This window comes from Molothrus aeneus, chromosome 5 (assembly GCF_037042795.1).
Source record: "Molothrus aeneus isolate 106 chromosome 5, BPBGC_Maene_1.0, whole genome shotgun sequence".
NCBI classification, from domain to species: Eukaryota; Metazoa; Chordata; class Aves; order Passeriformes; family Icteridae; genus Molothrus; species Molothrus aeneus.
In genome coordinates, this window is record NC_089650.1 from 36610127 (window position 1) to 36636617 (window position 26491).

The window sequence follows — 26491 nt, forward strand, 5'->3', positions numbered from 1 at the left end:
AAACTAAACCTCTGAACTCAGCTTTGACACTACATCTGTGCACTAGTATCACAGAAACATGATTATAAGCTGACCACACAAACAACAGATTTTACTAGAAGGCTGCTTGAGGTCAGTGCCTTTATAATTCAAATAAGCCTGTAATCCTTTAGTTCCAAAGATCTCCTCTGTCTCAGCATTACAAAAGGCAAAGAATGTGAATTAGAACTTAAATTACCTGTATCTTTTCAAAGTGAGCAGGTAGCAGTGGATGCACTTTTCTGGAAAGGGACTGAAATACACTGTACTTTTCATTCCCCAAGCATGGTGTGAGCTCTTAAAAAGCAGATAAGACAAATTCAAAAGCTACAGTATGTCAGTTCCTAACCCTTCTTAGGTAAAACAAAGTCTGACCACCTTTGACACCAAGCTACTCCAGTACTGATCGAACCCTGTTCAACAAACTGACTTTTTTGAAAATACTTCATAACTCCCCACAAGTACACTCTCTGTTTACATAACTATGGAGTGGTCAAAGGGGATTTAGCAGCATTGCAACAATGGAAGTTGCAGGGACAGGGAAGGACTGGAATGCCAGAGGTTGCTGGCTCTTCTCTCTGCACCTTTCATGTCTTCATGAGACTGCAACCAAAAAAACACATATTCTGGCTGCAGGGCACTCTTAGCCTTAGGAAAAAATATCTGCTTTCAGTTGCCTAAAAGGGACTATTCTAAGCCCACTGAAATGTAAAGGGTTTCTAGTACCCTGATTGGTTTGCAGTCACACCGAAATTTTTTTATGTGCACTGAAACCTCTTCCCAGCTCCCCAGGACACTGAAGTATACCCATGGTTTTAAATGCTCATGCTGAAATTGTATCACTTCAGGTGTTCTCAATAGGATTCCTTCCTGTAAAGAAACTAAAGTAAAATACTGTCCAAACTGCTGCAGGAAGAGAACGGACCCAACAGCACTGTCAGTGGCTGACAAATGACTTGGTTCCCGTGCCGCAAGCAGCAGCCCATAGAGCAGCTCACTGAAAACCCAAACAAGCCTTGCAGCCTCTGGCTTTAGAGCAAGAACTAGAGGACCTGAGGACCTCTGACCCATGTTCTGAAACAGACCTTATACTTCCCTCCCCTGCAGGCAGCTTAATGACCTGTACAGGCCTTTTCTGACATCAGCTTCAGAGCCTCACCTTAACCCTCATTGAAGCTTTTTGGCATGAAACAAGATTGGTGCTGCATTTGCACAAGGCACCATCCCATTGGTGTATTTTTGAGGGAGGAGGTGGAGTGAGGAGAAGCAAGAAGCCTCAATAGCAAAATTTCCAGTGTTCAACCTTTATTTTTCAGTGTTCAGTACTACTCTCACTAGGTGTAGTATTTGTTTCACACTGCTATTCTTAACACATTTTTTAATCTACACCCTAAGAAATGTTAAGTCTAAAATACTTGCAAAATTGAATTGCTTTCTAGAAAGGCCTGAAGCAAAGTGATCACCCTTTGGAGAGCTGTTTGTGCAATGACTGATCATCTCTATTGTTGGCATTCCCAGAGGTCACAGAGGGGTTCAATTGCATTGTACCAGGGCAGAACACAAAAGAAAGGCTGTCACAGCTGGATGATTGTGCAATCTAGGAAACCAACCTGTGGATGCCAGTTGTTAAGCATCCAAATAAATGGGGCCTGAGTTTTAAGTTGATGCCAGGTTTGGGAATTTGGTTTTAGTTTCTTTCTACTATAATAATAGTGCCTTAAACCAGAGCCTTTAGGTGTCTCGAAAACTTTCTGAAAAATCTTAAATTTTGCAAAAATAATTTTTAATTTTTAAATTAATTTTTGTAAAAACTGGAAAAGTTAGAGAATTTGAATAAAAATCAAACAGCTCAACTGTTTTCCACTCTTCATTTTGCAAGCATATAGTGCAAGTCTTTGCTTGAAATGTTTCTTTTCCAATATCAACGTATGTTAAAAAATCTGAGTGGTACACATCCTGCCCCAGTTCAATATATAGGAAAAAAGCCAAAATATTTTCCTTCAGATTACCAACTTAAAACAAACTTGCCTGGATACACAAGTCCCCAGCCTAGTTTGCATATACTTGTTTAGTGCCCAAATAAAAAAATCTCACAGTTCTAGCTCTGGCTACCCCACCCTCTGGGACTAACCTTAGCATCCTCTGTTTGAACATTTAACCTCTTTCTACAGTAAGAACAAAGAGCAAAGACCTTGCATACATCTGAATATGAAAACTGGGTGAGCAGGACAAGCAATAATTTAATATGTAGCTTTGTACTAGCATATCTTTCTACTTTCCCTGTGTTTAAGATCTGCTTTCCTGTGCTCATTCCATGCAACTATTTTTGCTATTTTTTTTTCTTCACTGATCTTTATCAGATCATTTAAATATTTGCATAAGATTCAGTAAGTATCAGTTTGTTTCCTGAGAGGGTGACATTCTTCACTCTTGCTTTGAATGTTTTAAATACCCGCTATCACTGCTGTAACTATAATTCTCCATTATTCATTAGTTCTAAAACAGACCTGCATAAATAAACCATATCATTGAACTAATGAGATATGGGTGGTAAGTTTATGTAAATACAGCCTGAATGAAAGGTAGAATGTCTGCATAGCTTAGATAATCTTATTCTTTGCATTGCAGTGAAGATGACACTGCATGCCCTACATCTAATAATCTCCATGAATTCAATGAACATTCTGCCTTATTCTTTCAGCTTCTTTATGAGACTACCTTTATGGTGCTAAATTTGAAGTAACACAGTCCCATCCAAATGTTAAAGCAGAACTGTAGGCTGTAACACATTTGATTACTTAGGCATTTTAGTATTACTGTCCATCTCCATCTGTGTGAGGTTTAACCCTGGCACTGGACAAGACAGTTTATGAAAACTAAAAAACATGCAGGAACTATTGGCAGAGGAGTGAAAGAAATATACTGTTAGTGCTTGTACAAATTATGAGAAACCCATTAAAGCTCAATCATTTTGTGGATAAGAAGAAACATTCCCAGAGGCAAAGTGGCAGGATATATCTCGTGAGTTTGAGATATCAATCAGGGTACTAGAAACCCTTCTGAAGTTTCTCAATAGCCATTTTTGCTGTGGGAAGGAAGGTGGAGGCTGCAGGGATGGACAGAGTTTCCGTATGGTCCATCTCTGTCCTGATCATCTGAAGGCCGTGGGCATTTGGATGAAGATCTGTGTCCTCACTGCCACCAAGTACAGTCAAGCTGCCTGGCCACTCTGGGTGCCATACCAAAAGGTAAGTGATGACACAGGTCCCAAACTTGGACTGGTGTATAGTGTTCAAAGGAGGTGGGAAGGTGGTCAAGTAAAGGTGGCCAGGTACCCTCTCCCCCCTCCCAGAAATCAGAGCCCAGGAAGGGCCATGTCCCACCGGGCAGTCTAACTGGTGTGTTACACATCCTGGCCAGGAGCACATTCTTTGGGAAAGGACCTTCCTGACGTGAGCAAGCAAGGGGAACATGAAAACTAACATAAATGTATCATTAAATGAATGATTTTCAAAAACTAGAGCAAGGGACTTAAGATTACAGTTTACTATGTATATTTCTTCGCTTTTTAGGATTGAGGCTTACTTTTTGTATGGTCTATACTGTGATGCCTAGAACCAAAGGAGTGAAAGCAGCTGCTGGCTGCAGGATTTCAGCATTGTGCTGAGCTTCAGCAACAAAATGCTGCCTTGTTTAATCATACTGCCACAACAATACAGATACAGGTACACCTGAGATATGTTGTCATTGTGGGGCCAGGGAAGAGTCACACATGCAGATAATACAGAAAATAGAATTATTGAAAAAGGGTGCTCCTGTAATTCTCTTCTCCACCAGTTAACAGTGTAAATGATGACCAATGTAAATTCAGTTTGCCACAGTCTTAATACCATCATGACCTAAAGGACAGTTCTGACAGTAGTTCTTTCATTCAGGTTTTTCTTACTATACTTGAAAACGGGGAGTGTTTTCATTCCAGTGAAACACTGTATCTTCCTTTCTTGCATTTTAAACTTGTTTCAAGAACCCTAATGCTTTATGCAGCAGATTTTTTTATTCACAAAACATTTTTTGCCACTCTTCAACCTAAATATGTCTTAATTGGTTTCCAGATATTCTATCAGTGCTAAGCATTGACATTTCAAATCCCACTCCTCTTTGATTCAGTATTCCTGGAACTCCATTTAAATCCCTTCTAGTGTGCGTGACAGGGAAAAAAAATCACTGACTGAAGGGGAGATAATAGTAGGGAAGTGAGTATATGAGTACTTTCAAAATCCATAAATCTTAAGGTAAACACTTTTAAAATGAGAATATAAACACAGAAATTCTGTTCTCATGACCACCTCCTTGAAAAGTAAGAGACAAAACCATAATGCTTTTGGTTTTAAATGTTAATTTTTCAAAAATACCCTTCAGTTTTAATATCTGCATTTATTGTGTCAGCCTTCCTTAGCTTGGTTAGAGCAGTTAACAGAATAAAAGACTTTGGCTTTCTAAAAGTTTCTCAGTAGTGACTTAAAATCACCAAAATCTCTTCCTACTAAGCTTTTCAAAAATTTCACATGCTTCACATGCTTTCTGAAACATGCCAAAGACCAGTTTAATATTTGGGCCCTGAGTGAAGCTAGATTGAATATGATACATTTTTTATTCACTCTTATTTTCCTTAGGCCATATCTCTTTGAGTTACATATTTCTTTTCTTGCCTGTAAACAGATGAACACTGGTGAATGATCAATTTGCAAAACATACTTTACCAGCTTTTTCACATCCGACAATTCTTACTCATAATTTAAGAAAAAGTTATAAAAATGCAGCAATTCTCTAGGGTCACCATTACTGGAGATTAAGCAGATTTGGGTTTCTTTAGGAAAGGTGAGATTTAAAAAGGGAAATGAAAATGCATACAAAGAGAAACGGAACTAAAATAATCACTAAGCTAAACTTATCTTTCTCATGAATATACTCCACAAAAGCTCTGTGTACAAGAGGTTTACTGACACCCAGCCAAAGAACTTGGGAGCAGTTGTGTAGTTCTCTCAAATTTATGATTTTTATCCTACTAAGCCTCTACAGCATCAGACATGGAAAATTACTTGAGGATCCCATCCACTCATCCCCAACTTTTGGTACATTCAGTCCAGTGATAATCTATTGTGACTTTAACCATCAAAGTTACATGCCTAACTCTAAAATTGATGGACACTCAAAAGGGTGATTCAGTGAGCCCTGAAACAGACTTCTCCAGCAGAAGGGATGAACTCATTTGAGGATGTTAATCTCTTCCAACTGACTTGAGATGAAGCTCAGAGGGCTATGTTAAGGTAGATAGTCACAGTTAGCTGAGATGATCCCACTCCATCGACATGGTAGTAGGTAGTGTAAAATACCCCTCCAAATGAAACGCTAACGCTTCTCGACAGACACACAGGGATTGCGTGAGAGCCAGACACAGACATAACCTGAAAAGGGATATTATGCAGAAAATGAAAGCACCTCCATTGCTACAGCTAGTAAAGAAAAGATTAGTGCTAAATTAGGTGCTTCAGTTTTATTCACAACAATCAAACACTGTGAATATTGATTCTGTGATCTCAATAGGCACAGTGTTTGGATTGGAGTATACAGTCTAAGATTGCTCAGACATCTGGACCATGGCTGATGAAAAGGTTGGGACCACTTTGTAAAGAACAATAAGCGGGTAAGACAACTATGTACAAAACAATAAATGGTAACTCACCCCCAGTGGAAAGCAAGGTTGGTAAGATTCCTGATCCAATCACAGAGGGCTACGATTCTTTCCTTTCAGAAATGCTTTCAGGCCTTGTAACCAAATCCACTGTTGTGTGGCATTAGACCTGATTGTGATGCCCTTACTCATATAAAACTCAGTGCAAATTGTGTCTAACTTAAACTGGCAGCATTAGACCTCATTGGTGTTTTGACTAAGGACTTAATTCTAAACAGATGGCTGCTCACATGTACAGTGGCAGTTGCATTGGTATGACACAAACTTGTCTACCATTACATCTTAAAGGCTGTGGTTGCCATTAAATTAAGTCAACAAAAGACAAGTTAATCTTTTTTGCTTCATACTCAGATCAACACTAAAGATTGTGATGGTGATCACTGAACATTCCAGTTTGATTAAAAGCAGCTTGCATTTTTCCCTTTACTATTAGTACTACAAAAACTGAAATCAGTTTTGATAAGAGACTAAAATGTGAAATAGCAAAAGCTGACAGATCTTTCATATGGTTTCTTAATGGTCATAAATTTACAGCACTACATCAATGAAAGAAAAACATTAAATATTTTAATCTTTATTGAATCTTCTGTCATTAACAATTATCACATAGCTAGTTTGTGCAGTCTCATTTTTTTTTCCAATAACAAATTTATTCCAGTTTCAAGTAATACCGTACGATATCGTTCTCATCATCTTGTACAAACAAGATGTTAAGTTTCTTTTTCCTTTAACAAATCCAGAGGGAAGAAATAAAAATACCTTGCATCTCATTCAAATTCATAACCTCATAAACCATGCTAACCAAAACAGAAGATGGGCTATTTTGGACAACATGCACGCAGCCACAAAAGATATTGTGCTTAATGAAACATTGCCTAAATCCAAAACAGGAAAATGCAGTTTGTGGTAGTGAGAAAATAGTGAGAACAAGAGTGAACACATTGACCATAAGGATCCTGTCCTGTTAAATTCATCAAGGTGCACAGGCAGAAAACACCCTCATGGTCCTCTGCCTGGTGTGTGGCTGCAGCTTATCCCGTAGATAAGCTGTTGAAGTCCCAAGAGCCATCTGACACATAGTGTGTGGGGGTTCCAGCAGGGTGTCCACTGAATGCCATTGTCTCACCCCCTCCTCGTTTCCAGAGGCTGATGAGGCTGGCAGTGTGGTGCTTGTCCCAATGGTTTCACACATCTCTAGATTTCCTTTGAGCTCAGTTCTGGTCACAGCAGTGCCAAACACCTCCAGATTGTCACAACTAAAATGATGCTGAGCTTTACAAGTGATTCAGGAACAAGTGATAATCAGTTATCACTCATCAGCACATAGTTCCCTGGGATGTCCCAGCCATCTAATACTCCAAGCCAGGAGTATTATCCACATCAGGGCATGGCCCTGAAACATTCACCAGATGGTTCAGTTTGCATCTGACTAAATGCTCATTTTGCTGCTGAACAAATACAACTGGCCATGCTCCTCAGCCATTGCATCCACAACACCCTGCGTGAATAGTTGTTAATGCCAAGAACAAAGTAGCACTGACAAGTAATGACAAGATAATCTGAGCTGCTGTTCCTGGTTTTGCAGTAACTGTCTCCCACCATCTCTCTGTGCCAGCTCATGCACATTTTCAAGAATCAAAGCTGGTGGTGGCCAGAGAGAAGGAAATCATTCCTCTTAGTTGAAAGAGAACCTGAAGAAGTCATTTACCTCATCCAAAAAGCTCTGGAGCATCCCTGTTCTTCAGTATCACAGTTTATTTTGCCACTTTGCTGCAAGAGATCTTTTAATACTTTTAAATCAAATGCTCTGATTGTAGGATGACTGTTGAACTTGCCAGCATGATTTTGTTAAGAACACCAAATATCACTTCTCCCTGTTTCTGAAACTACTTAGCCTTCCTAAGAAGAAATTAAGAACAGCTCTAACACAACCTGGGTGGAGAAGCTGACATCAATAAAATTTAGGAACTTATTTCTTAATCTGTATTTAAATATTTGATGAGTTAGATCAACTCATGTTTTTATTAAGTACCTTGCTGCTTTGTCAGCCTAAGGTTTTAGGCAAGTTACATTTCTTTTGTGTTTCCCTGGTAGTAAAGGTCAGTGAAAATTACTCACTTTCAAAATGCCTTTTTGTATCCATTTCTCTCTTACTTGGGGAGAGGATTCCTTATACTCTTAATAGTTGTACTGATGATTTTCATATAAGGGGACTGATGACAGGCTAAGGGAAATCAGGGCTGATCCAGAGAGTTTGGAAAGCCCGTTGCAGAACATCTGGAAATGTAGCCAAGAGGAATTTGTGAGAGGAAAACATCTGATCACCTCCAGCCTTATAATTTTGTTCATCTGTTCTCTAGCACCTGTCCTGAATCATGTAGCCTTGCAAGTTTGTACATTGTAGTGGCCACATTAAAGGGAAGATGCCAGTAAACACAAGAAAGGAAAGGATGGGAACCTTGATGGGGATATAGAGGTGGCAGCACTGTGCAGTGCTGAAGACATGGGGATACACTCATTCTGGTGGAAAATGTAATGTGCTGAGAGAAGAAATGACCTTCAGAGTCCCTGGCTGACACTGTGAGTCCAGACAAGGCAGGCAAAAGAAATTCCAGGAACTGTTGGGGGTTCCTTGACTTGCTTTGTATTTGACTGCTGAGGTAGTAGAAATCCAAAAAAGCTCATGTGTAGCTGTCCCTCAGGACAGCCTCTAGGTGCATGGGCAGCTATTATCTTTACATTTCATTTGATATGTAGAAGCAGGGAGACAGAAGAACAGGTCTTGGAGATACGTCTCTTTTTTGAGAGAAGTGTGAAGCTGGCACAGCAGATGATGGACACAGCTGAAGGCACCGTGTGTCCTTGGGCACCCTTTTTCTTCAGTGCACAGATATGCCTTAACAGCATGGTGCTTCCCTGACTGTCCCTCTTGCACCCTGTGCTCTCTGACTTTCTACATTCCATGGTCTGAGTGACAGCTACACAAAAAAGACTCCAATGGAGTCCTTGCATATTGTCCATGAATTTGTCCTTTCCTTTTATCACAGAACAAAATGGAATTTTTTTGCCTGTGATTTCACTGTGAACACTCTAACTTGAATATCACATCTCACCTCCACAGTGGATGCAGGATGCAGCAAATAGTACAGGAGATGCCCCAGGAAAACTCCAGCCCTCCCAGCAGGCAGTAGGAAATTCACCATTACCATTCCCTGGTGACTAGGGGGCATGCTGAGGTAGTTTTCTTAGATTCTTTTTGATATTACTAAGGTGGGATTTAAAGTGTTCAGCAACAGCTTTTGAGACCTACAGTTTTATCCTGTTAGGGAACAGCACCCTGAAGACCTATTTACTCTAAATTTTAAAAAAGCAAAAATCTATTTATCATTTATCAAATTAATTTCATTAATTATTCCAATATAATTCTTATATTCTTATATTCTGAAATCTTCTAACCAAGCACATAGCACAATAAGCATTTTAAACACTAAAATACTGATAATAAGAACAAAATTGTTTCACCTGTGGGGTTTTTTGTGGTTTACATTGTTCTCTAACAAATTGTGAGGAAAAAGAAATATTTTTCCTACAACCGTTTTTGCTTTCAAGTACTTTGTTAGAAAAAAATCTATTTTCGGTACCAGTAGAATTCATCATATTATGACAGGAAAGCAAAACTGTTTCATTTATAAGATCTTGTAACAGCGTGAAGCTAACCCCATGGTTTCTGAGACAGAAATCCTGCCAGCTGTAGACTTATAAAGAGTCAGCCGAGAAAAAGAAGTTTCTCAGATGGAGCTGTTAGTCATGATATGAAGAATGTGTGTCCCCTACAGATGTTATAGTTATTTGCATGATAAATCCTGATCATCACCGTAGGAATTTTGCAGCCTTCTTTTAAGTTAATGCTCAAGTTCCAATTAATCTTCTTTTGACAATGTTTGTCTAATATTTCAGTGTTGAACAACATTTTCAGGGTTACATTTGCAGTGAGCCTACTGGGTACTTTAAATGCTGTATTTCTGACTTTGTACTTGCTTCAGAAATACTTCTTTTAATTTTTCAATGCTTCACAAATATTTCTAGGAAAGACAAGTACAATAAGCATTGATAAATGTTTATTAAGGGCATATCTCGACTTGCAAGTTAACTGGAATTAACACTGGGGTTAATTTAGAGCAAGCAATAGTTGTGGAACAACTCCCTAGGGAAAAAAATGTATTCTATAATAAAATTACCTCATTCTCATGTTCAACACTTGAAATGTTTTGAGTAACATAAGATAAATGGGAACAAAGCATGTTTGTTCCAGTTTGTGGGATCATTACTTTACTTAGAAATGACAGTCTAGGGAATTCAAAAAGAAATGAGGGATGTGAAAATACCTTAACGTGTCTCCAAGAATCTTGAGGTTGCCTAAATACAGACTCAGATGCTAGCAGTCCTTTTTAAACCAACACTACACTGACACTTTTCAAAGGCCTGTGTAATGCAGAACATGGTGCTACACAGGGCACTGCACCCCCACACACAAAAGAAGGAGTTTTTTTACAAGGATGCCATCGCCCATGCACCTTGAGTACAGGGTGCATTCACTCAGCAGGAGGTCTGGGATAATTGTCTGCTTTGGGAAAGTTATAGCAAATTCTTTGGTAGGGAAACAAAACCAGATGTTGCCAGTATCTTCACTTCTCCTCTGCTCTTACATATTGGGAACAAAAGAGAAACTTAGAGTCCTTGTGCCATCTGACTGTCAGGATCAGCTTCTTGGTGGAAGAATTGAGTGCTCTTCCTGTGAAGAGAAGGCAGCTGTACCTCTCACAATGATAAGGGGATTTTGAGCCTTGGTGTTGCTTGGTTTTAACATCTACCTGGTTGTTAAGGGTATCTTTACAACCAAGATACCCTTGAAACCTGTGCCAAGAGACACAGCACTGATGAGACCGAGGTGTTAAACCTTAGTAGTTCTCTGTTCCAAGTACAGGGTTTGGGGCAAAGATTAAAATGGGACCAGGAGCCCAGGGCGGAAAAGCACATGTCACACTGGTGACATGTGCTGAGCAGGCCCACACCACAGCTGCAATAGTGGCAAACTTTTACCACTAGCTTCGGAAAAGCCATGCCCCTGCCTTTGCTGCCAAGGGAGTGGCAGGCAGAACAGTGTATCTTAACAGGAGAACTGCTTCAAAAGAGAGTCAGAAAACTACTTGTAGCTTAAGCCACCAAGCAAATTGAAGCTCTGCAGAGAGCATTTTTCCTTTAGTAGAAAAGCAGACGTGACATTCTGCTCCACACCCTAGTTTTGGTAACTGCACTAAAATAAAGGGGGTAATGGCAGACAATGTGTGAAGCTGGTCCTCATGCAATCCGTCTGTTTTGTCAAGATCCAAAAATCAGTCTTATCATAGAGTTTATTCAAGAAATATTTAAAGCAAGTAACCTCAAATACACAGACTAAAATCATAATAGGAGCAAGATGACGCAAGTGTACAAGATGTAGGCACTGGCTATTTAAATGCTTCCTGCTGTAGATTTCACTTCCATATAGTTCCAAAGATAAAATCTAATGTAGAAAGAAAAAGCAACGTAATGCCTCACATTTCAAGCCCATTGGAATAAAGGAACTGGGATAAAAGGAAACTTACTATTCCACAGACAACCTCATTAATAGACATTGTAAAATTCATAACATTATAAGCAGTTATAATCACTGCATTAAGCAAACTATATAGAAGATAACATTAGTCTAAAACCAAAATTTCCATAATAATATCAGGTTTCCTGTTTAGAACAGACTTTTCCATCTTAACAAAAAATGTATTTTGAATTACCTTTTCAAGCAATGGACATTTCACCTTGCTTCAGGACAATAGCCTATTCTTAATTTATTACTGTTTAACTTTAAGGAACACCTAGGAATACTGAGCTGAATAAGTAACAGTCTGGTATTAGGATACCTGGTTTGGCCTCCAGCTGCTCCCCTGTTTGCTGTCCTGTGTTTTTTGTCTTGTTAGATATACATTAACCTGTTAGACTGACCTTCACTTCCCTCCAAGTTCCTACAACACATTACAATTCTTTAAAAAGACATCTTGGGAGAGACTGCCTTTTGGTAATCCTCCTCAGTTGAGCTCTACAGACTGGTCTGGCATGCATTGTGTACCTGCATCTGTCATGAAGATTTGATGACAAATCATCTGTTTCCTGACAGAGAGGCTGCACTGACTTCAAATTCCCACGAAATGTTTTTGTCCACCAGGAAGAAAAACATTTGCTCTATTGCAATGATCATTTTCAAACTTCAATCCTCCATTTGATTTAGTCTGTATTATCATTTATTTGTATTACAATTTTTCTGGATCAATTAAAGCCTGTTGTAAGATACATCTTCTCTATCATCTTTTGGGAAAATGTAAAGAGACCGGAACTAATGAAAGGAATGAAAGCAAATGTTTCACAGTAACAATGCTGTTTTCAGAGGGTGAGAAATGAAGATCCTTTTTAAGGCCGACCTACCCCAGTTTGTTTAAAACTAAGCTGAACTTGAACTGATAAACTACTCTTTTGAGATTAACCTGAATAGTGTACATTCAGTAAAACACTGTAAATGTAAACATACCTGAATTGGAGTCAAACTTTGTTTCTGACCTGAAAAAGAAAATAAAAAGATCGTAAGTTACAAGAGCTGCTTTATGCCATAAAAGCCATTTGTCAGACTGATCCCTCCAGCAAATACCATCTTTAACCAGACTAACTCTGTACATTAACATTTAATGCATTCAAAGGCATTTGAACCCAAATAATGACTATTATCTTTAATATTATCTTTAATATTTTACTGTTTTATATGCTGTAGTTACAAAGAAGATATTTTGAAAGGCAGATCACTAACTGAAGAAAATAAAATATAAATTTGAATTAGGATTAAACTATATATACTGTGAATCATAGCATACAGTTGTTTGTATGAATTAAATAGTTTCCATTCATTTTCATTTTTGAAAAGTCATTAGGAGGATTTAACTCATTCATGGATGTTTCCAATCTATTTTTGAAGCAGATACCATTTCATTAATGTCATATGTATTGTATCCAATGATCTGTACTTAATTGTGCAACATCCTAGGAGGTTTTTGTTTGTGTGTGTCTTCAATTTACTCATTCTGCACATAGGAGTAAGTGGTTTGATTTTCTTAAAAGTGGAAAGTAGGGGGTGGGAGAGAGGAAGAGAGCCAGACCCAAATTTTAACTTGTTTTAAAGTCTTTGCAAAAAGACAATGATGTGTGCATTATGCACCATTAGCTTTGGTCGTGCACTGCAGATTTTTCTCTCCCTAACAAGTAGTGTTTTCTTCTAAGGGCTTAGCTCTTAGCAAATGAACCCTATAACCTGTATATTTAATAAAAGGAAGAAAAAATTAGCCCTTGTGGGAACATCATGTTTCAGATATTGGTTAATAATACTTGTAAATGTAGAAGCCTTTGAAGGTCTCAATTCAACTGTGGGAAAACTTAAGTTGGGTAATTACTCAAGATGCTGCTGATGTGCTGTCAAGCAGAATTAACCCTATGACTAGGGCTATCCACACAATCTGCTACAAGACAGCATTGTCTATATTGAGCTCTCAAACCAATTAACAGGCATGTTCCAATCAGATTTATATCGCCCACTAACAATCAGTTGCACACATGGTCATGGCTGTCACAGCAGGACACAAGGTCTGACCAGCGGGAGACCTGTTAAAGCATGTTACGTTGGCAGCAAAATGCATTTCCCCAGAAATTCTAAGGAGGAAATACAATGTTGGATCCTTCTACATTGCATCAAGGAAGGAATGTATTTTTGGGAAGTTACAGTCCTTCTTTTTTCAGCAACAAATGACTGAAGCTCAAAAACTAATTGCAGATTTATTTTCAACTTTTATTTTATATGCTTCTACATGCTGTTACATGCACTCTATATTTTTATATAACTCACATTGTAATTGTATACCAAATATCTATGCTACAGCAAATAAATATAAAATCAATTATAATTTGAAAAATTAACAAGTTCACACTATTAAAGTCATCAGAAAGGAAACAACTCTCTTGTCCCATCCTGCTCATTCTGGACCTTCCTCCAGTGCTCACAATATTTTATCTTAAATATAACTCTCAGGAGATGAAAAGGTGAGAGGGAAAAGACATATCTTCATAATTAATATTTTTAGTACCACCAAAAGCACTGAACAAAGAAAGCACGTTGCTGACATGCCTTCACAAATATCAGCAGCAGTAACTGCCCAGGGCACCAGCCCTGCTCAGTTTGGCAGTATAATTCAATTGGTATTTACACCAGCAGGATGAAGTTCCCACCCTGTGAAATGTGGTAACCTGGGGGAAATTCCACTGAGTTGGAATTAAAGCTACTTAGTCAGTGTTTCATTTACAATATTCTCCTCAAGCTGCTGTATACCTGCCTGCACTATTCTCTCTTGCTCATCACAGTATCAGCAACACCTCACAACCTACATAGTCAGACACAACGTACGAATCGTACCCTCAGCATCTGTTTATCTGCACAATCAACTTCTCGTTGCCTAAATTGTAGATACTCCCTATTAGTGGGTCAAAGAGAGCTCTTGCTCTCAGCCTGAATGCCTTGTTATGGACATATGCACTGCAATTTGTGGCTTCAACAAACTGGCCCAAGGGCCAAGGTGGCAGAGCGTGCATGAGGAGGAGGGTCACAGGGGTCACTGGGCACTGTAATTAGTACCAAAGCTCCAAACAGTCATAAATTACTGGACAACACATCAGAAAACTGATATGGGGGTGATAAATGAATCGAACTTTGTCTGGCAACAGCAGAATAGTTATGAAAGAAAACGCAACATGGGAGGTAGTACAAGGAGCCATCAAGAGGAGGAGGGTCACCTGTGTTATGGTCACCATTTCCCCTTGGGAAAACCATGTAAAATTTAGGACACAATATTACAGAAACTGTTAGAGATCTGAATAAGGCACAGAAAAAGTGGAGGAAAATAATGAAGCATCTTTAGCATTGTAAATAAGCAACAAGTGGCAAATGTGTGAGAAACACTCTGCAAGAACACCATCACCTTGGCTACTTGAAGGAATGACAAAGCTTACAGCCATTTTAATGAAAGCAGCATTTTTCCCTTCTTCCAGGATTTATATCTGCTTCTCAACAGCACGTTAGACAAAATGTCAGAAACTAATTGCGCATAGGTGTTAAAAATGCTCAACTAAAATATGGCCATTAAATAGGAAAAATTAAATGCTGAAAGTACATTCCAAAGGGACGTTCTGCTACACACAAAAATATTGACTCTGACTCCTTTATACTTTTAAAACTACATTAACTAGAAGGAAAAAACTCCTCAGTACATTGTTTGTTATCATAGTACATACTCTGATACCCAACCTAAGCATCCTACCAGGCAAGATGCACATTACATAGCCAGGTCCTGACTGTACAAATTCTCTCTTATCATTTATCACAACCAGAGGGGAGCACCTCAACACCATGCCCCACCCTCCCACCCCCAAATGAACAGATAATAGCTTTCTGCATATTTTCTCTACTTCTGTCTCTTATAAAGGAGTATTCTGAAAGCCAGGTAATCATTCATAAATACCTTTGGAAAGGAGTCTATATGCATAAAGAGGAACAAGAGGGTATTTATAAAGTGCTTTTCATTTCCAATTTTGATATGGCTCAACTACACACAACACATGGCAATACAAATGTTAAGTAGGCTCAGCTACCAACACACAATATGCAAGGAAATGGTGAGCTACTGGAAAGATTTAGCTAAGCACAAGCTGCTGCAATACTTGCAAAGATCCCAGGAATAACTAAGTCAAACACAAACAACAAAATAGATGATAGTCATTTCATCTGTACTGCAAAGAGGTGCAGGGTTTCTACCTGTTTTTTCTAACAGACATCATATACCAGATCTTCAGACTGACAAGTACAAAGAAAGAGTGAGAAACGGAGTAATGATAATCATCAGGTGTTCCTATAGTCTGAATTTTAAACTACTGCCTTACTAGGTATGACTAAACTGCAGTTGTTCAGTGCCACAAATTAGAGTGTCAACAGACACACTAGAGCTGAAGTTAACACAGATCTGCTACTTGCCAGGGAAACAGGCCTTTGTCAAAGAGAGAGGGAAGAGGACTTACTGCAGAACTTCTGCTGTTGTGTTAGAACTGCCTTTCCTTTTACCTTTCATGATGAAGTATTTAACAGGTTTTTATAGGTTTTGTTGGGGGAACATAGGGAACAGACTTTGGAAGTCCCACAACTCTCTCAGAAAGTACTCTGCAGTTCTGATCCTTGCATTTTAACATGGAAGAAGTCGTTTATTCCCCTTGCCTTTCTAGGCCTTTGCATTAGCAGTTTATACCAGGCTGCTCCTTTGCAAGGCTGCGTTTCAACTGTGCTAAACAGAACATTGGTAGGGGCAGACGTTCAATATCCTACTTCTCTCTGAAAAGGACTTTAATAAAGATCTGTTACAGTCATAAAGATGATGCATCATTGTAGGATCATATTTAAAGGAAAATGGACATGTACTAAAAGAACTAGCCTATAGTTAAAAAATATTCTAGTCCAGAGAGTTACCATGTTGTTTGCAATAGTGTTAGTATTAATGATTGTACCATGTATACTTAAAGGAATTATCAACATGATTGAGAATACTATACATGTGACATACTATACATGTGAGAGTGTTTTATCTTCTCTCCTTACACCTTTGGTATTTGATTTTCAAAGAATTTTATTCCATATTGGCATGGGCAGTTTGCTGAAGGGATGATGGCCTAGCAGGCTCCTGATGCAATCCAAGCCAGCCCATGTCCTGGTCCAGGTGACTGATTAGGACACAATCAATCCTCTCTCTCCCATGTTTGCCTCCCAGTGGTACAGAATATACCTAGCTGCAGTATCTGTGTTCCTGCTGCAGCATTGCTAGCATAAAGAAGGCCAGGACAGGAATGCTCAGTTGTGAACATATTCCTGGACGCTGCATTGGCCCTTATCATGCTGATGAGAACCCTAGACAGGACCTAGGCAAACTGCAGGGGACGCTCAGGCCAGGGACCATTCCCCAAAAGCAGAATGAACCAGGTCACTCAGTATCAGAGTAAGGAGTTGATGTTAAAAACACAAGCCATGTCTTGTCACTTGACTCTAGGGCCAGAGAAGAGACTTATGTCCATTTTGTTAAGTATAAACATAACCCTTCTGAAAATGTAAACCATAACCTGGAAAGCAGTCACTGATCATACTCATGAGGTGAAGCTCCAAATAGCTTCGGAAAGCTCCTGAAAGTCAAGGTTCCAGGAAGAAAATTGCAGCAGTATTCCAATGTAAAAATAAATACCTGATGTAACTACTTAGGAATTTATAAGACCTGCACCATCAGGGAATTTGAGAAGTCCCCAAGCTTTAAGAACCAAGCAGAAAGAGCCTGTCTCTCTTCAACCCTCATGTGGATTCTCATTATAATACAATAATATATATTATTTACAATAATTTTATCTGCTATATTCTAGTAATATAGTTGAACTCTTGTTCAGGCCTCTCCTCAAAGAGAACTTGGGTATGCTGTCTTTCCTGATTTTCTTATTGCTTTAAGGACTTAATATCTTTGAGGTTTAATAACTACTTCCCTGAAAAATTTGGCTGAAATTGTCAAATAGATTAAATGATACAGTTTTATTATTACAGAAGGATTGACATGGAGTCAGCATTACACTGTATTAGTTCCTTAACAAGCCTGGTTAAAGAAAAAAATTCACTACTGACAGATGATGTGATAAATTTTGTTCTGCATAATGATGAAAAGCCAAATTCAAAATGAGCATTTTAACGTCAGAGAATTATTTAGGTTGGACAATACTTTTAAGATCATTAAAGATCCAACCATTAATCAAGAACTGCCAAGTTCACCACTAAACTTTGTTGCTAAGCACCACATCTACATGTCATTTTATACCTGCAGTGATGGTGAGGAGTAGTCTCTGGGTGAGTTCAGTCCAGAGAGACAGAATGTCTTTAATGTGAAAGCTATAAACAGATAAATATAGAAATATATACCTTCTGCAGTCATAATCCATAACAATCCACCCTACCTGATTTTCACTTGAGGTACATACGTGCACATACTAAAGCATAAAGGAGGTTAAAACCAGCTGAAAACGACTTCTTCCAAGCAGAGTGACTGATGAACAGTCAATACAAAGCAGAGTAAATTTCAAACAAGGGAAAAAATATATCCGACTTAAAAGTTTACAAAGAATATGTTGTACTTTTACACTGAAAATAGCAATGAAATTCATACTAGAATCAGTATCCATACAAGGATGGTAGAATCAAAATCTGTGCAAGGATCATCTCTGGTACTCAGCACTGGTGAGGCTGTATCTCCTGTTCAGTTTGGGCCCCCCACAAGAAGAACTACAGGTGAGGTGGTGGAGTGTGTCCAGAGAAGGATATGGAAGTTGGTGAAGGATCTGGAGCACAAAAAGGGTGCTGAGGGACAGCCCTATCACTCTCTAAAACTACCTGAAAGAAGGGTGTAGCCAGGTGGGTGTTGAGCTCTTCTCCCAAGTAACAAGCAACAGAATGAGAGGAAATGGCTTCAAGTTGTACCAGAGGAGGTTTTGATGGAACATTAGTAAAATTTCTTCGTGGAAAGCATTGTCAAGCACAGGAACAGACTGCCCAGGAAGGTGTTTGGGTCACCAGGCCGGAAAGTATTTAAAAGATGTGTAGATATGGCACTTGGAAACATGGTTTAGTGGTGGGCTTGGCAGTGCTGGATGAACAGTTGGACGCAATGATCTTAAAAGTCTTTTCCAACCTAGACAATTTGTTGATCCCTACACTGGTGAGAACCAACTTACTTCAAACAAATGGCATTAAGTAGAAACTCCTGGGATTGACAGTCTTCCAAGGAAATGAAGAGACAGTGAAGACAGATGAAGTTGCTCAGGTGGTTCTTTTGGATCTTACTAGAGAAACCATATCATTGATGTCATATGGGCTCTCCTAGACAGATAACCAGTGCTGATTTTTTCATATGCCTTCCTCAAAGAATATGAAGATCAGTAAGAAAGCTTAAAGACCATTCATTAAGCACGCAGCACTGGTGCACAGAAATACCTTGTAGAGATCTAGCCTGGTGACTGAAATCCTTCCTGGTCTTGTGAAGGCAAGAGTGGTACTATGTTAATGGTACAATAACATTGCCCAACTACTCTTTCATTTTCTCTTGATTGAATTTCTGAGAGATGTTGAGAAAACCTGACACAGCTCAACAAAAACCAAATGAAAACATAACATGGATAAGACTGTTGCTATGTCTGCTAGTATATGTTCACAAGAGCCAACACTATTACCAAGAATTCCTTCCAGGAAGCAATAAGGGCAGCAGTGGGTGTTTTATGAAGACTTGGTAATTTAGTCTTTGGCCCTAAAAACTGGAAACTGACAAAACAATAATATTTATTTTTTTAAAAGGAAATCATTCTCCCAGGCTTCCCAGTTCCCATCTATACCACATTTTTTTCACAGTACTGCATATGGTAAAGGACATGACCATGGTTTATTAAATACGGAATAGATTGTCTCCTATGGCAGTAGCACAAGTCATGGATTTCACTCGGGTCCATTTTAACCTCCTGTTTCCATGGCCATGGACAGAACGGTATTTTTGAATAACATATAAGAAAGTGCCTTGAAAAATTAAAGTAGGCACAACCTTGCAAATACAGTTGGCCTTAGAAAACACTGAGGATTTGGGTGACATCGGTGGCTCTTTGTGAACTGATACAGAAAAACACAACCTTGCTGTGGAGACTGTCCAGCCATGATAAGTGTGGCTGATAAAAAATTAACACAAGTGGGTATGGTTGATAACTATAAGGAGTTTGTCTTTGGCTTATTAGTTGTCTGTCAGATCCAAGTTCTGCATTGAGACATGCTCCAGCCGCACCAGGTGAGGTCCAGTGAAGAGAAAGCCATGAAAAAACACCCTAGAGAAAGGTGGGGGCAGCAGGACTCCTTCTTTTAGCATAAGCCTACAGCTAGATTGGAGTAAGTGTAAGACAAAACTGCGTAAGGAACGGCTTGCAGGAAAGGACATTCTTGAGATTAGTTTATTGGCTCTCTCATTTATTGCTTTTTTAGGCAGCTGTACTGGGATGTAGGAGACTGCATGGCGTGAAAGTTCAGAGATGGAATAATAAGATTCAATAGCATGATTATGCATTTTATGTGTGAGGCACCTTTGATTGTGGAAAAAGATAAAGCATGTCCTCCATAAAGCTTGGGAGGTTTCTCGTAACACTAGCACAAGTAGATGAAGAGATGTGACATGCCTAATTGTTTCTTTTATCTTCCTTGTGATAGAGAAAAGTTCTATTTTAAAGACTTACCAAAAACCAGGTCTTTCATCTGGAGTGTAAAATTCATATGTTCCCTGACCTCATGTGTCACATGGTAATGAAACAACGTAAATCAGAAATGTTAAAAGTTGAAGTTTGTTAATATTACTGCTGAAGCTCCAGTCTCTTTCCTAGTTAAACTGACAGGTCCATAGTCCAAATATATATATTTACAGATTACAATGACATAAAGACAAAAAAAATTAATGGACATCAATAAGAAACAAATGTAAATGCAAGTTTCAGATAACTATTTGGACATTACAAAAAGAAACCACCAAAAAAAAATCCACAACATCACAAAAATTGCTCACATTTTAAATGGGCAAATAGACTTTCTTTGTGTTGTACTACCATCTTACTCCTAAGGAAATACTTCAGTAATTTACATTTTGTGGTGAAAATGTAAAAAACATATATTTTGCATTCTCTTATCTATGTTTTCTTCTCACTTTTTTTTAGCTGTCTGGGCTGAATCAGGGACCAAGATTCAGAAATCTCTCCTCCCTGGTTGAGGAAGACATCATATACTGATATTTTGAGGTCAATAAACAAAAGAAGAGGGACTCCTACTGGCTTCTGCATTTTTTCCCACAGTTGTCAGCCACTTCAGAAAAACTGGCTGAATTAGATGTAGGCCAGAGATAGCAAGAGTTCATAAGGCAACACAAAGACTTTGGGGGGACTGAGTTAAGGCCAGTCTAATCTCAGGACACAATAGGTCAGGTGTTTTCTTCAGGTGCCCACTGGCCTGGGAATTATTAAAATTAAAAAATAACTTTCCTCTTTCTCTCTCTCCTCCCATAAAACCCACAGGAGTATCAAAAAGGATCTGAAAACAGAGACATTTCCATATAGCTCATTTTAAAAAGAGAAATCCAACTCATTAACTCAAGACTATGCCAGAGCAAACTGTACACTTGAGATAATCACAGATAAGTCTCATATTGCATTTTTTTCCCATCATAAAACTATTTTGAAGGCAACTGGAAACCAGTTCACATTAATTTATGTATACTACTGCTATCCAAAAGTCACCCCACAAAAAAACCCTACTCTTTCTCCATCAGATAATAGAGAGGAAGCCAATCTTGAAGGTAGAAGGTGAAATCCTGACTCCATTGTATTCAATTGCTAAATATGACTTTGCTTCAACAGAGCCAGGATCTCCCTGCAAAAGATTTGGCTATAGTAAGCGGTGGAATGTCTAAGCAGCGGAGTAGAAAAATGAGTTATGGAGAGTTTGGATCCCCACTTTGCACCCGCAAGCCAAGGACCATAGTAACACATGACACGAGACTATTGTCTTGGCTGTGTCTGTAACCATCAGATTTTCAACCCAAAAGATTCACATTATTACCAGTTTCTGCAGGTAACCCTTCTGACAGAGGAATCAAACATTACAGAGATGAGGTGTTTCTTTCATTTTACAGACATCTCCTGAGGACAACTATCACTACCACATCTGGTGATTCTAGAACTACATCAATTGTATTTTCCTTTAACCTATTACTGGCACAATATTCTGTACTATTAGTGCTATCCTGACCATCCTGCTTCATGTTCTTGTAAAGGTACCCCTTTAAGTGCAAGGGACTAAGTTAGGGAGAACTGAGGGGGGGAAAAAAAGAAAAAATATTAAATTCTTTATTGGAATGAACACAAGCAGCCAGAAATAAGAAAAAGCACATAAACAACAACTGAATCTGTGCAGAACAATGCAGGGATCAAGGGAATTCAATCAGCACTGCTTCTAGCATCAAATTTAGGGCTATAATTCCCACAGTACTTCTAAAGAGTATTTTTAAACCAGCTCTCCATGTGTGCTAATTTGGATGAATGGAAATTCAATAAGTAATGAAATTTTACACAGTTTTGTTTTCTTAACTGCTTGAATTCTAAGAAAAATGCATCTACTATTTTTTCCATCATCAGCTAAAATGCTGTATGCAAAATTCAGCATTGCCACTTGGTATCTCTTAAAGCTACCTGGAAGTAATTCTAACAGTCAAACCTCAGTATCGGTTGACTCAGTGAAAGACTGTTACAATTACTTGGCAGAGCTGCATATAGAAAAAAAAATTAAATTACTAATTTTTTTTCCTGTCATACTTCCTCTTTTACCTGAATGTCATCTTCCTATCTTATTTATCCTAATTTTTTATATTTGCTATAAGATTAATTTTACTACAGCATTATTTACATTGCTTCTCTTGTATTCTTTAAAAGGTGGAATGACTTCACCATTCTGTGATTTTATGAAATGACCTTATACAATTATGTATGAAATATATACAAGATTATACATAACCTAAGAGACAAAAATCTCAAAACTATATTTAGCATACTCACTTGAATAAAGGAGTTCCACAAACAACACATTTGTATATTCCTTGAGCTTTATGGTGTGTGTACTCCCCCTCAAAGGCACTGGGAAAACAACAACACCACATTTTAAAATTAAATAAAGGAATTCCTTTTTTTAATTTTTAAAGTCGCTGAGTCTTTAGAAAAATGTTATAGAAAAAGCCACGATTTCTAAGTTGGCAGCTGTTTTTTATTAAAGGTAGCAAATAAAGCAGGCACAGGAAAAGGGGAATGTCCTCGTTAGTGTGCCTCGGATGTTAGACATCATGCAAAAGGAAGCAAATTGTCCCACAGTTCAAAGGCTGGAACAACAACAAAACCAAAAAGGATAAAACAGAAGTCTTCCCCTATCTGGCAAGTGAAATGTCAACTTTTTGTAAACACAGATTGTTTGGCACATAGCTCAACCTGCCACACCTCGCTGTGTCCACGTCTGGGCCGCGTGCAGGGCTCGGCGGCTGCAGTGGAGCGAGGTGTGAGGCGCTGCAGAGCCGTGGCACTGGGTCAGGCCAACGCTGGCTGCCCGGGCGGCACAGACATTGTAGCTGAAAATGAAATAATTGGTCCAGGATTTCAAGCTGTGCGCGCCTTATATTTTCAGTTGAAAAGCAATATTCCAGCTTTAAGGGAATATTTTTCTAAGTTAACAATCTAAAAGGCTAGGAGGTCATTCACCTAATACGAATCAGCTGCGCTAGCCCAACAAAAAGCCTATGTGCTCAGCAGCTTGTTTTTATTATCCTTTCACCCTTTTTATGAGGTCCAATTTTTTTTTATAAACAGGATTTTTGAGAATGACCTAATCTCCGATTGTTTGTGTGCATTAAATCACGTTGTTGGTCCCGTACACAGGAGCACGGAGGGCTGGGGGGAAGGCAAGGCAGGTCTCCCAGCAAAGGCAACCATCTCCCTGCCCTGCCAGGGCTGTGGCAGGACGGAGAGGGCTGGGGTGGGGAGGGGGACTGTCCCCACCAGCCTCTCTGGCACGTTCAGCCACGAAATTCAGCGCTGTCAGGAAAAGGTTTGCCTATTAACCAGGACCCCACGTGCAGCAGGGAGTCCTTTCAGCTCATGAATGAAAACAAGCAGTTACATCATTAGTACGTTTAGAGCAGAGGTAAAGCCAGGGCCTTGCGCCAAGCTCAGTGGTATAAATTAGACAACAAAAAATGGCTGGGCCTTGGCAAGTTACCTTTGGCTGGAATCAGCTGAGAGAGAGAGAGACTTTATTCACTAAAAACAATCTTGGAAGTCTGTCCTTTTTTTTTTCCCCTCCAGGACTTAAGGCTGGGTTCCAGCGACTAAAGCCATGTGAGGGCAGTTATTGAAAATTTTTGACATTCCAACCACAAATGAGCCAATAAATACCTTCTCCACATGTGCTTCAAAAAGAAATTGGAGTGGGGTGGAAAAGAACTAAATTATGCTACCTTCTTTCTGCAGCCAAAACGTCTGTACTTACAATGGCCACCTTCAAAACTCCAGCCTCCTGGCACAGAGCCATTTCCCTCGTGGTTCTGCTTACTGCGATGTCTTCCAAAAAAAGTGTACCTAAACCACTATTACTTCCACACGTTTTGTAGTAAACTAAAAACAGACTCTAACTATGAGCCTGGTGACTTTATAAGACATGCAGTATTCATTAAAAGAAAAAGTCACACAAGACCCTTGGCCCTGGCCCCCCTGTTGCAGATGGTTGTCTTTGCAGTAGTGTTAATTTGTAGGGGTTAGTAAACAAGTGTAGAAATCCTGGAAGAAGAAGAAAACAACCAACAAAACTTGGTAGGGAAGGTGAGGAAACAGCAGTAAGAGGAGGGGTGGAAAAGAAAGATGCCTGTGTTTTTAGATCTGAGTTTCTTTCATCCTGCCTTACCTTTCAGTCCCCTTCTCCTGAGTGACATGGTACTGCAGGGGTGTCAGCCGCTTCCTCAGCTCTTCCTGGGAAAAGACCACCTTACAGTCCTTTTTATCCCTACATGACCCTGCAAAAGGAGAGGATATGGGAGAAGGAGCCTTTTTAGCTTAAATCCTGAATAATTGCTTTGGCAGACAGCCACAGTATAGCTTCTGCATTCACTTGTCAATGACCAGGCTGGTCCCTAATGCACAAAGAATGGCTCAGCTGAACTGCAGCTGATTATTTATTCAAATATAAGTATAGAAAAGAATTTTTATGGAGAGCCAGGTGATTCCACTGGAGCAGTGACAATGTGCTACAGCCAAAGCCCTTTGGTGTGTTATACACTAAATTGTTGCGCACACAATCATTCACAAGAAAGTAACGTTTTTTGACCATTAAAAAAAGATCTGCAAAAATCCCAACTACAGCTGAAACATTCTTTACAAGACATCTATATTGGAGACTTATGGTAATGGGCATATGATGTTTAGCCACAACATCTGGCAATTTCAGTACCCTTAAAAGTAGCTGAAAAACAATTCTAACCTTCAGAATTACAGTAAAGTTTATTTAATTTCTAGTTGCATCCTCAACCTTTACCCTGTTAAAAAAGTAGCCTTTTTCTTTTTTCACTGTCGAAGCACTAGAATAGGAGTCCTAAGGAGTAAGTAATTTCTTTATGCACAAAGCTGTACAAGGTTCAACTTGTTGTAAAATTTGTTGCAAAGGAGGGTTGCTGTTGAAATTAGCCTCCTCTGAAAATCTAATCTTAACACTTTGCTTAGTTCACACAGAAAATCCAAGGGGTACATAAGGATTACTGTAAAAATAGACATTTGCATAGTGCAAAAATCCACACTGTGAAAGCAAAAAACAACAATAAAGTTACTTCTGGGAATGAAAATTCCCAAAGTAATAACATAAATTGCAAAATATTCAGGTAACTTTGATAAGCATTGGCAAAAACTAGCTGACAAAATACAGCAGGGAAAAAGCACTCTAATTATGACAGTAATTAAAATATGGTGCAATAAGAAATAAACACTCCCGACCAAAATATTTTTAGCTAGAAATGTATATACACTCATAAAAAGACCAATTGTGTTCCCAAAGTAGAGGCAACAGAGCTACCCATCTGTATGTCATTTAGTACAGGAGAGGCAATGGCAGGTTTAAATTACATGGTATTGGATTGCAATTTCCTAACATTGGATGCTTTTCTGCTTTTTTACCTTGAGTCATTACTAAGGAGCGTTCATAAAAAGTAGCTTAGAGCACAGATGCTTGCAAATCATTTAAGAAAAGATGTTTCTTTCTTCCTCCCCCTCTTCTTTTCTCAATTTTTTAATGTGTGGGGGTGGGTGAATAGGGGAGAGAGAAAAAGAATAATGCTGTTGGTCACTACCAACTAACCCTAGGAAGTATTTTCAGGAAGAAAAAAGTAAAATTGAAAACATCTGATTGAAGTAAATAGTGCAAACATAAAAAGCTTTACTAGTGAAAGAAAAGTATTGAAAAGCGACTTCATTTCATAGATTAGAAATTACTTTTGATCTAAACATTCTTAAAAACAGATTGTTTTCCACTCTGACCCATCTCATTAGCTGTGCTGCAGAGTCTTCGTTTTAATGGCAAGCTTTGAAAGAGCGCTGCTGTATGCCTTTGTTAGCTTCAATCTTATTTGGGAGAGGGATAAAGATTTCATTCCAGGTCTCTTTGTTTGTCTTTCAAGAACCACTAAAGCAGTATTCACACAAATTTTGCAGGAATGTGCCCTGTGCCATAGCTTACAAACTATTTGGTTTTGGTGCACTTAAAGGTCACCTTCCAAATTAGCAAAATTTTCCTACATCCTGGCTTTTCAACCTTAAATGTAAATATTGTTTTCTAACTGTAAGTGAGGTTTGTTCTTTATAACATTTGGTTGCTTATTTAAGGATGTCAAACTTTGGAGGTTTTTATTCTCCAAACGTGCAGGACTCTAG

The 26491-nt window shown here is 38.8% G+C and overlaps 1 protein-coding gene across 1 annotated transcript in view; it reads right to left on the reverse strand.

Annotated features, from left to right (window-relative positions):
* MSRB3 (methionine sulfoxide reductase B3) overlaps window positions 1-26491 on the reverse strand; it is an 82272-nt gene that overhangs the window by 21874 nt on the left and 33907 nt on the right. The window contains exons 3-5 of the mRNA XM_066550047.1: window positions 24480-24588; window positions 22592-22669; window positions 12390-12418 (exon numbers count right to left, since the gene is read on the reverse strand). Coding sequence (XP_066406144.1) covers window positions 12390-12418; window positions 22592-22669; window positions 24480-24588 — 216 coding nt within the window. The remainder of the gene's footprint in view (window positions 1-12389; window positions 12419-22591; window positions 22670-24479; window positions 24589-26491) is intronic.